We start from the raw sequence: 14454 nt of genomic DNA, 5'->3' as shown, positions 1-14454 counted from the left end.
ATTAATTTGTGATACCAAGGTTTCTATTGAATACTCACTCCGAGCTAAACTTCAGGTCATGCTAATCCCAGAATCCAAACGCACCCCTCCACAATCCCTAAATCACAGCCTAAACCCTAAACTGTGTCCTGGTTGCAGCCTGCAACTTGCAGGGACCAAAGATTAGACGATGCAGAGATTATGTACGAAGCTCCGCTTTTTGGCTCTCCAATCAACCCAAACTCTTCCCTCTCTTTCTGCTTCTCGTCGCCTTCTGCATCATTCGTCTCCTCCAGTCCACTTTATTTCAACCAAATGGAGCTTTGAACCCTTTCTCAATAGCAGTGTCGCATCACCTCCTCTCGCCGTCAACTCCTTTTCTTCTTCCCCACTGCTTCTCTCTGTAAACTTTCGGTTCCTTTGCATTTCAATGGTTGTTGAAATTTTATCCTTTATTTAAACGAGATTCTAAACTATGGGTGTCATTTTTCTGTAGTTGGTCCAAGTCCGGCATGTTTCGTCAAGAGAACGAGCAAAGAGGAGGAAGCCCATGACTCCACGTACTTCCAAACACAAGAAGATTAAGATGAAATCTTATTCGTAAGCTTGTTCCTATTTTTTTTTCTTTTTGGGGAAACCATTTTTTTTTTGTAGATTTGTTTGGTTAATGTTTTACTTTGAATTCGATTAGGTCCTATAAGTCCCGATTTAGGACAATGAATGATGGGAATATTCGTCGCTGGAGGGAAGGCAAAAATCATAATGCACATTTGAAGGTAATGCCATTTTTGTATTGTTCCAGTTCCAGTTTGATGTTCTTATTCTGGGTTTGAGTTTTCTTCTTCTTTTTTTTTTTTTTTTTGAGCTGAAAGCATGCTTTATTTTATGCGTCAATAGTTCCATATGCATCCTTAGTGCTTAACAAAATTCTGGTTGTACGTAATCAGCTAGAACATAAAGGAGATATCTTGGTCTCACTGAGTAGGCGTATAACACGCACCTGATGGATTTTTGAGGGTTATTTAGGAATTGAAAGAATCATTGTTAAAGATTTGAAAGTTACTTCTTGTGAAGCCAGTTATTCAGCTGCCTTTGACATTTTAGGGTTCAACCTATGTAGTTGCTTTCTGTCTTGCACTCTTGCTGAGTTGTGGGTGCGCACATGCGTGTACCTGTGTGGTGTGATGGTGGGAGGGTAATGGTGCGTTTAGCCATCCTCTGGACTATTTTTTCTTTAAAAAAAAAGGGATTTTTAGATGGTGGGAGTGTAATGGTGTAGACTTCATGTTGGAGGTGAATTCAGGCGAACCTTGTACTTTCACTGCTGCAAAATTGCCCTTATTTATATCGAGGAACGATCTTGGGCATAAAAAAGGGGAGCAGAGGCAAATATCTATGGCTTGCCATTAGGCAAGATGCCGTTGTATGATTGCAAATGCATAGATGTTTGTATGCTGTTTCACAACATCTAGCACTTCTGTTGTTCATTTAATGGACTGAAAATTTCTTGAAATGATATTATTGTAAATATGGACCTTTGGCCAAGGTCTCCAAAACTCCAACATTGTAGTTTGGGATAATACAGGATTATTGTCCTTAAAATCTTTATCTAATCCACAACGTAGGAAATACTTGTAGCCAAGGGAAACCTAGGGCAAACCTTATAATCAATACCTTAGAGATGGTTGTCACCGATAAATGAAGTATTGGAGATCATGAGCTCAACACAGTTTTCTTCTTTCAAGCTCAACCAGTATAATACAATCATCTCTGCTTCTTTTCTTATCATTAGCTTAATTCTACAAGTTGTTACATCTTAGTGGCATATAAAGAGTGTTGAAAATCAATGACTTATCTTGCAATATAGTGATAGTCTGTTGTTTAATGCAGTCCAAGAAATCAAGACGGAGACTGCGACAACCTGCTATAGTACCTGCCGCATATGCAAAGGTGATGAAGAAGCTCAATTTTTGTACTTAAATTTCTAGAATCTTTCATAGACAATCATGAAAGAGGAAGGTGCCTGCCTCTGCTCTCTCTTTTGTGCTATTTGACTGACCACATTAAAATTTTATGGTACAAACATGCAGTAGAAGTGGGAGGATTGAGAAACAAATAAGAAGGCTTATGTGGTGTTTCTTTTTCATTAATGATTTTGGATGCTTAGTTGATATCTTTTTGTGATAGAATTCCCTTTTCAGCTTTTCTTTTGATTTTTTTTTGTCATTTTAAAATATTGATGTTAGATTGACGTCAAAAATTACGGAGGGTGTGGGTTTCTCCGTGGGTTTGGTTTATGCCGATATGATATGAGATAGAGTTGTTTGGTCATCTATACTGATACTGTTATTTTTTTTTTAAATTATTTCATTTGGTTCTTAAATATATTTTTACTCACATTGTATGTCATAAACTAGTATTAATTTAAGACTTTTGATTAGATTGGTGTCACAGAATAATGAATATTATTATATATGCTTTTGTAATAGCTTATATAAAATTATTAAAAGAAATTTGATTTAAGATAAATGGTCACTTTAACATATTTATATTTGAACTTAGTTCACTCAAGTGTTCAAAAGGGGGGAAGCATATTGGTGGGTTGAAGAAATTAAAGAGAATAATGAGAGTGCGGAATTGGCAAAGCTTTTGAAAGGGTTTCCCATTATACATCCTGGGATTGCTTGTCAAGGTTTGTGCCATGCCCCAACTCTAATGGATGCCCAAAAAGTGGTTGAGGAAAATTATGAAAGGCTGAGAAGGCGCCCGCATTGCAATGAAAATGAGTTAATAAGATGAAATACTTTTTTTTAAAATTATACATATTTTGAATTAATATAAAAGTTTCCACACTATTTAAAAATCTTTTTTTTTCAATTTTTTTATAAAATTTAAATAATTTGTTGACATGATGTATAAGATAAAATAGTGCTACATCAATAATTAAGTACATCTAGCATGCCACATCAATGAATTTCATCAATTGTTAGTCAATTAATGGATACATTAGTTTTTTTCCATCCAAATTTGATCAATTTGATAAAAATTGAAAGATTGGTGGTGCAATTGAAAAAAAAAACCAAAAGAATAAGGACAAATTAAAAAATTGGTAGACTTTTGAGGGTTAAATTTATAGTTATGAATAATAAAATTTTAAAAATGTAATAATCGTAATATTTATTTTGATTTTTTGTTTTATTCATGAAAACTATCTATAAAAATAATTGTATAAAATAGTTTCGACTTTCTTACCTTCCCACCTTATAATTTGAGGAGGAAATCTAGATAAATACCAATACCTATTACTAGTAAAAAAATAGACATTGAAATAAATAACTCTCGTGATCTAAAATAAAAAAAATAAAAAAAAACTTGAAGCATTAAATAGTTAAAATATATTAATTAAATTTCAAATATTTTATTACAATAATTCCAAGTATTTTAATTTTAAAATATACTTATTTTTAAAATTTATTTTAAGCATGATTTTTTCAAAAAAAAAGATAATTTAATAACAATATTAAATAGGTTTTAGTATAATGATGATTCGAATCTAAACTATTTTTAAAAAAAGTGAACATCCAATTAATAGGCACTACACCAAATGAGGCGCGTTTTTTAGGTCTTTAGCGGCGCTTTTTAACGCCACTAACTCCATTTCCGGCGCTTTTACAAGCGCCACAAAAAATGCCGCTAACGACAACGTCGCTAACTTTTGCGGCGCTTACATAAAGAAACGCCGCTAAAGCTCATGTTCTTTAGCGGCGCTTAGAAAAAAATGCCCCTAAAGATCATGTTCTTTAGCGGCGCTTAAAAAAAAGCCCCTAAAGATCATGTTCTTTAGCGGCGCTTAGAAAAAAAACGCCGCTAAAGATCATGTTTTTTAGCGGCACTTAAAATAAACGCCGCTAAAGCTCATGTTCTTTAGCGGCGCTTTGGAAGAAAACACCTCTAAAAGTAATGTTCTATAGCGGCGCTTCTTCAAAAACGCCGCTAAAAGTAGTGTTCTTTAGCGGCGCTTTTTTAAAAACGCCACTAATTTTGGGATTTTTTTAAAATTAAATTTTTTATTTTTTTTCAGCCCTCCTGCAACAGCAAATCAAAAGCAACCAAATCTAAACTAACCAAAAACAATAAATTTATATAATGTTTCAAATTAAATGACTAAAATAATATTAATTGATAAATAAAAGTGAATTCATACTTTTCTTTACAAAAGCGTTAAAAGTATTTATGCAACATACACTATGACGGCGGAAGTTGCGACTGCTGAAACATCTTCATCATAATCTGAAGCTGCTGTTGAAGTTCGTCGTACTTTTTGCTCTGCTCTGCTTCTCTCGATGCCGCATCTTTTTGAAGTCGTACTTGTAGTTCTTCGTATTTCTTTTGAACCTCTGCTTCTCTCACTGCTTCTCTCGCTGTGGCATCTGCTTCTCTCGCTGTAGCCTCTGCTTCCCTCGCTGCAGCCTCTGCTTTAAGTTGCTGCTGAAGTTCTTCATATTTCCTTTGAACCTCAAATGTGGTCGCTTGCATCTGAGCCATCTGGTCTTTTAACCTCTGAACTTCAGCTTGAGATTGACTCCGCGAAGCCATGTATTGGTGCGAGCTGGATCCAAAATATTGGGTTGGGCTGATAAAAGATCTTTGAAATTGAACCCGACCATACTTTTCAGGACCCAAAACTTCAGTAATAATCCGGTTATCAATGTCTTCAAGATGAACAGAACTATCACTAGAAGCAATCGCTTCATACTCCATCTTTTTTTCCTTTAGTTTTTCCTAATAAATAAATCACATAGTTAGGAACGCTATATATAGTAAAAAAACAAATGCAATATAACAATAGTCGCATTACATGCAATGAATTAAACCATTAGATAAAAACACTATAAATAACTAAAACAAGTGAAATCGTATTAAGTAAACGTACCATAATTTCACCAGCTTCAGGAGTCATAGCAGATCCATCTTTTTTCTTATGTGTAATTTCAAAAAGTTGTAGGCGTCTAACTTTTTGACCGGACGACCGTTCCTATAATATAGTAGTAAAAATATTATTTAATAGAAAGTTATACATATTTGAGAATATTAAAAAATTAAAAATACCTCCGCCTCAGCTACACATGCAAAACTTCTCGACCCGGCTGTGTGAGTGAATTTTTGTTGCTGCCGGCTGCTTTTTCCAACTCGTTCACGATCCTACGTTATAAAATTTTTAGTACGTAAATAGTAAATACTATAAACCAAAATAATTACAATAGTTTAGAAGTACGTCGTACCTCGCCTTTCTGAGAATGCCAAAATCTAATCGCATCTTCCCATTGGTACCTCAACATACCCGGCGGGACATTTTGCAATTTCTCATCGAGTGTGGTTTTTGTCTTATAATAATTTTTCTTCAAAGTACTTTATTGTCTCTCTATCTTTTTCCCAATGCCTTCTTTACATAAGCATCGGAGACCTCTAAAGCAAACCTCGCCTACAAAAAACACAAGTTAATAAAGTAATTATAAATGAAACTATTTCCCATAATTGTTTATGACATTAACATTTTGTTACCTTAATATTATCGAGGGCTTGGTTTTTGTTGCTATCGGGCATTTGACGTCATGACTCGTAGTTGATAGGCAACATATTCGGATTTCGTGCTAAAATGCCCATGTATCCTGCTAAAAGTCGAGCTTCTGATCCAACAGGCTGACCAAAACTGTTTCTGCATACCTTGACACGCTCGACTAGATCTAACTCCTATAACTCTCTAAGTATCGTACGTCCTCGACCTCTACGCGTCCCACCATTTTCAGCTACAAATGGTATATTATAATATAAGAATTTGAAAAATAAATCAATTATCAGTCAACACGCATGGAATTAATGTAAGTTACTTTGAACTTCCGTAGGATCCTCGTGCGTAATCAGAACATTCGAAGATCCAATTGCTGTCTGTTGTTCAGTACTATTTGTTTCTGTCGATTTCGGATCATTTTGAACAATGCTTTCCCTTATAATTTTTCTTCTAGGCATTTTATCTGCAATACACATAAAATGTAATTAAACTTAATAACTAATTACAACAATAACAGCACATATAAAATAGTTGAGTTATATAATAAGACCAAGATTTAATACTAATGTAAGTTACATATAATTAAACAATCGTAAAATCTTACTACATCATTATTCGTAAATATCTTCATCCGTATCCTGACGAACCCATTGAAATTGTGCACTAGTACTAGGGATATTATCGTTTAAGTTTTGTTCTGGAAATGGCAAAGTTTCTGATCTATCGTCGATGTTATCTCTACTTCCACTGCCCATGTCAAACAAGTCTCTAGGGATGTTACGGAGTACAACGTACCAACTCTCATCAGTTGGATCTTTTGAGTAAAAAACTTGTTTGACTTGACTTGAGAATACATACGGCTCATCTATCAGTTGTTGGCCTGTGTGAATCAATCGGTCAAAGTTCACCATTGTAAAACCAAATTGATCTTGCTTGATTCCACGAGCTGCATTAACATCGGCCCAATCAGCTCGAAATAAGACAACTTTTCATTTGCCGTAGTAATCCAACTCAATTATGTTAGTAAGCTGTCCGAAATATTCCACATTTCCCTCGACAGGATTATTGTCCCTAGCGCTAGCATAACTTGTAATTGCAGAATTAACAACTATTCCACAATTTTGCGTTCTCCTCAACCTCTCGCGATATTTTGTATGAAATCTGAATCCGTTGATGAGGAACACACTATATCTTTTAACCACTCGATTTGGACCTTGAGAGAGCCATTTAACTTCGTCGTTTACGCTCTTCCCATTCCAAACCTATTGAATGGAAAGTAAACTAAGTAATTAAAAATGTTATGAGAAAGCATTATAATTTGTAAGCGAAAGCTCCAACCACATACCGTTTGGCTTAACCATTCATAAAAAGATTCTGTAAACAACTTATTAATATCTCGATGTTGTGTTCTTCGGGAGCGTGCACGAGATCTCAATATTTGTTTGTACTCACTATGTTAAAAAAATGTGATCTTTGTTAGAAGATAAACAATTTTAGTTTGATAAATATTTATAAAATTTGTAGAACTTACTTCCGTAAAGGTTCCAATGATTCGTGGTGAAACAGAACATATCGATGTGCTTGTACCCACGATAAATTATCTAATTCCGCAATTTCAACTTTGCCGATTAGTTGTCCAAAACTTTGGAACAAATAAGTATCGGCTAAGTCATAGTCCGTGAGTCCAGCATTCCTATTTGGTTTGTTCAACCTTGTTTCGACATCTTCCAAATATCTCGAGCAGAAGGTCATACATTCCTCTGCCAAGTAGCCTTCAGCAATCGATCCTTCTGGATATCACTTGTTGCGGCAGTAAGATTTTAATTTGGATAGGAACCTAAACACAATATACAACATTATCAAAAGTTGTAACTAAAGGCATTGAGGTGAATGAGGGAAAATTTTAAAAATAATTCTCTAAGACCTTTCTATGGGATACATCCATCGATAGGAAACGGGTCCACCAAGAATTACTTCGTACGGGAGATGAATTATCAAGTGAACCATAATGGTGAAGAAGGAAGGTGGGAAGATTTTCTCCATGTTGCATAAAGTCAAAGCGGCTCGATCCTGTACCTTCTGAAGTTCTTGAACATCCAAAACTTTGCCGCAAATGGCTTTCATTATGTTGGATAGTTCAATGATACAAGACGTCACCTTCTTGGACATACAACATCGTAGAGCAACTAGCATTAAATCTTGCATCAAGATGTGATGGTCATGTGATTTTAGCGAATATAATCTTCGATCTTTAACACTAACACATCGAGATATATTTGATGCATACGCATCCGGAACCTTTATATCCTTCAACACCATGCAAAACAGTTCTTTCTCCGTCTTGGACATTGAGAAAATAGAAGGCGGCAACCGATATTTCCCATTCGGAAGTGGATTGGGATGAAGATCAGGCCGAATTCCCATTTGGACTAAATCAAGTCGACTCTGAAGATTGTCTTTTGATTTTCCGTCGACGTTCAAAATTGTACTCACAATGTTCTCGCAGACATTTTTCTCAATGTGCATAACATCAAGATTGTGTCGTAAAAGGTGATGCTCCCAATAAGGCAACTCAAAAAAATACTTCTTTTTTTCCACAAGTCCGCCTCATTAGGATCGTCCTCTTCGTCGGAGCTTTCATCGGCTTCATCATTTGATCTTCTGTTTCTCTGCGTGTTTGGCGGTCGGTTCATCTTCCCATAAATGAAATTCATATCTTCCAACATGAACAAGATTTCAGAGCCACTGGTCTGGGAAGGAGCTTCTCTGAACTCTTCAGTGCCGTCAAATACAGAACTCTGAAATCTAAATCTATGATTTTTCGGTAACCACCGACGATGCCCCATGTAACAAAACTTCTTCCCATTGTACAACCATTGCGAGCATGTTTGTGCAGCACAACAAGGACACGCATAACGACCCTTAGTACTCCAACCGGATAAATTGGCATAAGCGGGAAAGTCATTTATGGTCCACATCAAAGCTGCACGTAAATTAAAGCTCTCCTTTCTCAGCACATCGTATGTCTCGACACCAGCCCATAATTGTTTTAACTCTTCAATAAGTGGCTGTAAATAAATGTCGATATCATTCCCGGGCCCTTTCTCTCCAAGGATAATCATAGATAAGATAAGGGAAGATTGCTTCATGCAAATCCACGGAGGCAGATTGTAAGGAACAAGCATTACTGGCCAAGTACTGTAGGCAGTGCTCATGATCTTGAAAGGATTAAATCCATCAGATGTTAGTCCAAGCCTCACACTCCTAGGATCGCTTGCAAAGTTTGGAAATTTATTGTCAAATGCTTTCCAAGCTAAAGAATCTGCCGGATGCTTTAGTAATCCATTGTCGGTTCGTCCATCATGGTGCCACGTCATTGACTCCGCTGTCTTCGATGACATGAAAAGTCTTTGAAGCCTTGGTATCAACGGAAAATACCGCAAAATCTTAACTGGCTTCTTCCTCGACTGTGCATCATTTTCATCGTCGTTCCCGTCTTCTATGTTTCTATTTATCCAATGGGATTGGTCGCATACATGACAGCACTGTTGGTTTTTTCGATCGCCCCAATACAACATGCAGTCATTTGGGCAACTATGGATTTTGTTGTACCCAAGGCCTAAATCTTTTATCATTTTCTTCATATCCTTGCATGACTAAGGGATTTTTGCAAACGGGAACATCTCTCTCAAAAACTCTAATAGCATTGTCAACGAGTTTCCGGTCCACCCTCCCAAACATTTTAACTGAAAAAGACGAACACAGAAGGCCATTTTTGAAAATTTTGATCCCTCATACAGTTCTTCGTTCATGTCATTAAGTAAAGCGTAGAACTTTGCCGCTTCTCCATTTGGCTCTTCATGAGGTACACTACTTCCCGGTTCGGTAAAAGCAGTTCCACCAATATTACAATCATCAGATGCCATAAAATCCCCTGGGAACGATTGCACACCATGATTGTGCATATTAAATGCATCCCGCAACATACCTTCCATGTCATCTCCTCTATCAGACTGATGGTAAGCAGTACCAGGATAAGATACCTCCATCGTTGAAGAGGAAGTACTTCTAGGGCATTCTCCATGAAAAAGCCATTGCTTATAACCCTTAACAAACCCATCAACAATTAGATGCTCGTATACAACCTCACGATAATGCCAGTTTATGTTGACACACTTCTTACATGGGCAAAGAATCATGTTCTCTTGGCTTGCATATTGAAATGCAAAATTTAGAAAACTCTGCACCCCATTTCGATAATCGTTGCTAACCCTTGACAATTCATCCAAGACCGGTCCATTTCTTAATTCTTGAAGTCTGACGTTGACAATAATTTGCTCGGGTTAGTCAAAACGCCAGTTATAACTATGTAAGTTCTGTATTATGTATTATGTATGCCCCATGTAAGTAATGTAAGCTATGTAAGTAATGTAAGATATTTAATTTATGTAAGTTATGTAAGTTATGTAAGTTATGTAAGTTATTTAATTTACTTAATTTATGTAAGTTATGTAAGATATTTAATTTATGTAAGTTATGTAAGATATTTAATTTATGTAAGTTATGCAAGATATTTAATTTATGTAAGTTATGTAAATTACTTAATTTATGTAAGTTATTTAAGTTATTTAATTTACTTAATTTATGTAAGTTATTTAATTAACTTAATTTACGTAAGTTATGCAAGATATTTAATTTATGTAAGTTATGTAAATTACTTAATTTATGTAAGTTATGTAAGTTATTTAATTTATGTAAGTTATGCAAGATATTTAATTTATGTAAGTTATTTAATTAACTTAATTTATGTAAGTTATTTAATTAACTTAATTTACGTAAGTTATGCAAGATATTTAATTTATGTAAGTTATGTAAATTACTTAATTTATGTAAGTTATGTAAGATATTTAATTTATGTAAGTTATGTAAGATATTTAATTTATGTAAGTTATGCAAGATATTTAATTTATGTAAGTTATGTAAATTACTTAATTTATGTAAGTTATTTAAGTTATTTAATTTACTTAATTTATGTAAGTTATTTAATTAACTTAATTTACGTAAGTTATGCAAGATATTTAATTTATGTAAGTTATGTAAATTACTTAATTTATGTAAGTTATGTAAGTTATTTAATTTACTTAATTTATGTAAGTTATTTAATTAACTTAATTTACGTAAGTTACGCAAGATATTTAATTTATGTAAGTTATGTAAATTACTTAATTTATGTAAGTTATATAAGTTATTTAATTTTTGTAAGTTATGTAATTAACCAAATGTTATTTAATTTGTGATACCTAAACTATTATTCAATTATGATTTTTAGTCTAAATGTCATAACAGGGATTATTAAAATTGTTGGCTACTGTAAATAATCTCATACTGTAATGTGACATTTTTAATTAAATTTTGAATAAAATTGTATGAAATACAAAATTAATAATTTAATCGGAAATATGAATTTTATATAAATTATAAATTTAGAACAGACATGAAAATTTACAATAAATACAGAAGAGGACTGATGAATGTCAAAGAAAATTGGAAGACCTAAATTATGGTGTAATGGTGACATGTCAATGGAGCCACGTCTCCCCGTCAATTGGCACATACTTTTCCCATATTATTGTCCCATCAATCAAACACCCCCAAAGTAAAAAAAACACACAACCATAAAGCTTTTAACTTCAATTTTTCCTTCTTTTTCTCTTTTCACAGGAACTGCATCCCATCTCATCTCATCCAATTCCTTCGATCAAAATCCAAACCTTTTCCATCAATTTCCCTAGTTATGAAACAAACTGTTTGAAAAAGAAAAAAGATGAACCCTTTCCTTTGCTTTGTTTTACATCCATCAGATGCTAGCACCAACTGGAATTTGTAAATTAGACCAATCCATTTTTTTACATCCAGCACCAAAGACATATAAAATAGTTGGAATTTAGTTCTAATTTTAATTTCAAGTATGAGTACTTTTAACAGTAACAAATTTTGAATTTAGTTCTAAAATTACAATTTAACATCAAATATTGAATATACATTTTCAAACAATGCTTCTAAAATATTGAATATACATTTAACATCTAATTTTAATTATAGTGTTTGTTTACTAAAATGCTTCTAATTTTCAAACAATGAAAATTATTGTTTGAACAAATCAGCAAACTACCCTAAATACGAGCAGTAAGGAATGCACCAAAAATTCCAAAAAACCGAATTAAAAGCAGTACCCTTCAGCAATCAAGCAGTAAGAAATGCAGGAAAAATTTTACATCCATTCAACTATTGATAAATGACCAAATCAGCAAACTTACCTAAGTACACAATTTTCAGTTCTCCTTCCTTCAACAGGTGGGCAAATGCAGACTCACTCCTGGGGAACAAGACATGATTATCGAACAGTGTAAGGAAAAAAGTAGAAGAAATAAAAAAGCTCGACAGGATCAGAACCAAACCCTAGACACGCAAAAATTCCCAAATTCCCCAAATTCCAAACCAAATTTGTAAAAATTGCTTCGTGACTGAACTAGGACCCTAAACCCTAAATTCCCAATTTACTCTGAACCTAAACCCTAAATCAAGATACACTATTTCGAAAAAAGCTTACCTTTTAAACACAGATGACGCAGCTTTGATAGTATCCTCTGAAGCCTTCGTTTCCACAGAAAGATTTCTCCTCTCCGTTTCTTCCTTCGTTTTTTCTCTTTCGATTTCACTGCTTTCGTTTCTCCCCAAATTTTGTTTCTGCAATGTAGAATTCTGGCCACTGAGATACACATAAATTGGCATAAGTTAAAACACGGTACAGAAACGACGACGTTTCATCGAAATTTTAAGAAACATTTGCGGCGTTTTTGAAAAAACGCCACTAAATTTTAAAGTTAAAACAGAAACGGCGCCATTTTAGTAAGCTGTAATGCACAATTCTGGCATTTTCTCAATAAACGCCACAAAACATTAACAGAAACGGCGCCGTTGAATTAATATATAGAAAATGCTAAGTATAAAAGTGTGTACAGAGACGACGCCGTTTAGCAAAAAATTGAAGACACTTTCTCGGCGTTTAATGAAAAAACGCCGCTATAGCTTGTGTATTTGCGGCGTTTCTTGACAAGCGCCACAAATAATGAAGGTTCTAATCCGAAACAGCGCCGTTTTGCTCGGATTTATTGCACATTTCTGGCGCTTTCTTCTAAAGCACGACTAAAAATTAATTTCCTTAAGTTATACGTCGACGTTTAGCCAATATATCAAGTCACTTTTCCTGTGTTTCAAACACAAACGCCACAAAAAACTAACAAAAACGGCACCGTTTAGTTAATATAGAGAAAATGCTAAGTTAAGCAAAAATTTTAACTTATTTTTTAATTCCATTTAAACTAATATTAATTAAATACATCAATTGGTTTAGATTAAATTTTTAAAATATATTTTAAAAATACTAATTAGTACTCTAAACCTAAAACCCTGATCTGGCCCCAAAATTCCTAAACCTTAAATCCCAAACCCTAAATCCATACAAGTGTCCACCAAGCATTGCTATCCCATTAACATATGTAAATTTAAATACAATTAATTAATCTGATTTTTATTCCAGCCAATTGATTCTTTTGCTATTTCTCTAAGAATTATTTTTTTATCGTGCTTTAATGCGGTGTTTTATTAATTATTTCAGATTGGTTGGTTAATATATAATTTTTATTCATGTTCAAAAATGTAAGAACATATTTAAAATATAAATTAAAAAAACTAAATAAGATCTAAACCCTAAGTCCTTAACTGTTAACTTCTAACCCCTAACCCTATAACCGTAACCCTAAATTCATATATACAAGTGTCCACCAAGCTTAATTTGTTATTCCATTTACATATGTAAAAGATCTAAACCTAATACCCTAACCCGACCCGCCTAAATCCCTGGCTAAACCATAAATCCCTAACTCCTAACCGGCCCATAACGTCTAACCCAGCTCCTAACACCTAAACATTAAATCTGATCAGCTATTACATAATATATATAGTACTCCTGATCAATTACAATAATCTTAAAATAGTAACCCGGCCCTAAATATGACCTAGCTAAAATCTTAAATTAATAATCATATATATACATATATATTATACTGAACAGAGCACTAAAAATACTGAACCGAGATGGGATAAGATGGGGATATCCTTCTGGATATAGCTTATATCGATTTTGAATAACCAAATCTTCACACAATTTTAAAGATCGAAATTAATATTATATTTTTTACAATTATATAAGAAATTAATTAATATATAAATTACAAAATACTAGTTATTCTAAATTGTAAACCATAAACCCTAAATTAAATCATAAATCTTTAACACATATTAACCTTAAACCTTAAACCCCAACCTTTAAACCATAAACCATAGACCAAATACGATAAACTAAACATATATAATAACCTACATTATATAATGCATGGTTAAGACCAAAACTCTGCGTTTTGGTCAATACATTTTCCGGTGCTTATCAAAAAGCGCCGCTAATACCATGCTTTAGCGGCGATTTCTCGTGAACGCCACTAATTCCAGTATACATCAAGACTTAAACGCTGCGTTTTTGTTAATATCTTTTGCGGCGCTTATAAAAGAGCGCCGCTAATAATATACTTCAGCGGCGGTCTCCAAAAAGCGCCACTAATTCTAATATACCTCATGTAAAAACTCAGCGTTTTGTGAGTATATTTTGTGGCGCTTGTGCAGAAGCGCCACTAATACTATGATTTAGCGGCGTTTCTTTATATGCGCCAGTAGTAACTGTATACATCGAGACAAAAACGTTGCGTTTTTGTTGTCAAATTTTGCGGCGCTTATACAAAAGCCCCGCTAATAGTATACATTAGTGGCGTGTTCGCTCTGCGCCACTAATT

At 34.0% G+C, this 14454-nt stretch overlaps 1 protein-coding gene across 1 annotated transcript; it reads left to right on the top strand.

Moving 5' to 3' along the window:
* On the top strand, nt 1-2150 carry LOC107900653 (uncharacterized). The gene is made up of 4 exons (XM_016826322.2): nt 1-382; nt 476-579; nt 671-755; nt 1870-2150. Exons 1-4 carry the CDS (start codon nt 170-172, stop codon nt 1957-1959), a joined length of 492 nt encoding a protein of 163 aa, XP_016681811.1. The 5' UTR covers nt 1-169; the 3' UTR covers nt 1960-2150.
* The last annotated feature ends 12304 nt before the right edge of the window (nt 2151-14454 follow it).

The sequence above is a fragment of the Gossypium hirsutum genome, chromosome D08 (assembly GCF_007990345.1).
Source record: "Gossypium hirsutum isolate 1008001.06 chromosome D08, Gossypium_hirsutum_v2.1, whole genome shotgun sequence".
In the NCBI taxonomy this organism is placed as follows: domain Eukaryota; kingdom Viridiplantae; phylum Streptophyta; class Magnoliopsida; order Malvales; family Malvaceae; genus Gossypium; species Gossypium hirsutum.
Note: the sequence above shows the minus strand (reverse complement) of the source record. Positions and strands in the feature narration are given on the sequence as shown.

Bases quoted from the DNA above. Each gene is read 5' to 3' on its own strand.
- LOC107900653 (XM_016826322.2), top strand. From the start codon at position 170: ATGCAGAGATTATGTACGAAGCTCCGCTTTTTGGCTCTCCAATCAACC. The intron at 580-670 runs GTAAGCTTGTTC...GAATTCGATTAG, and splicing joins ATTAAGATGAAATCTTATTC to GTCCTATAAGTCCCGATTTA. The intron at 756-1,869 runs GTAATGCCATTT...TGTTTAATGCAG, and splicing joins ATCATAATGCACATTTGAAG to TCCAAGAAATCAAGACGGAG.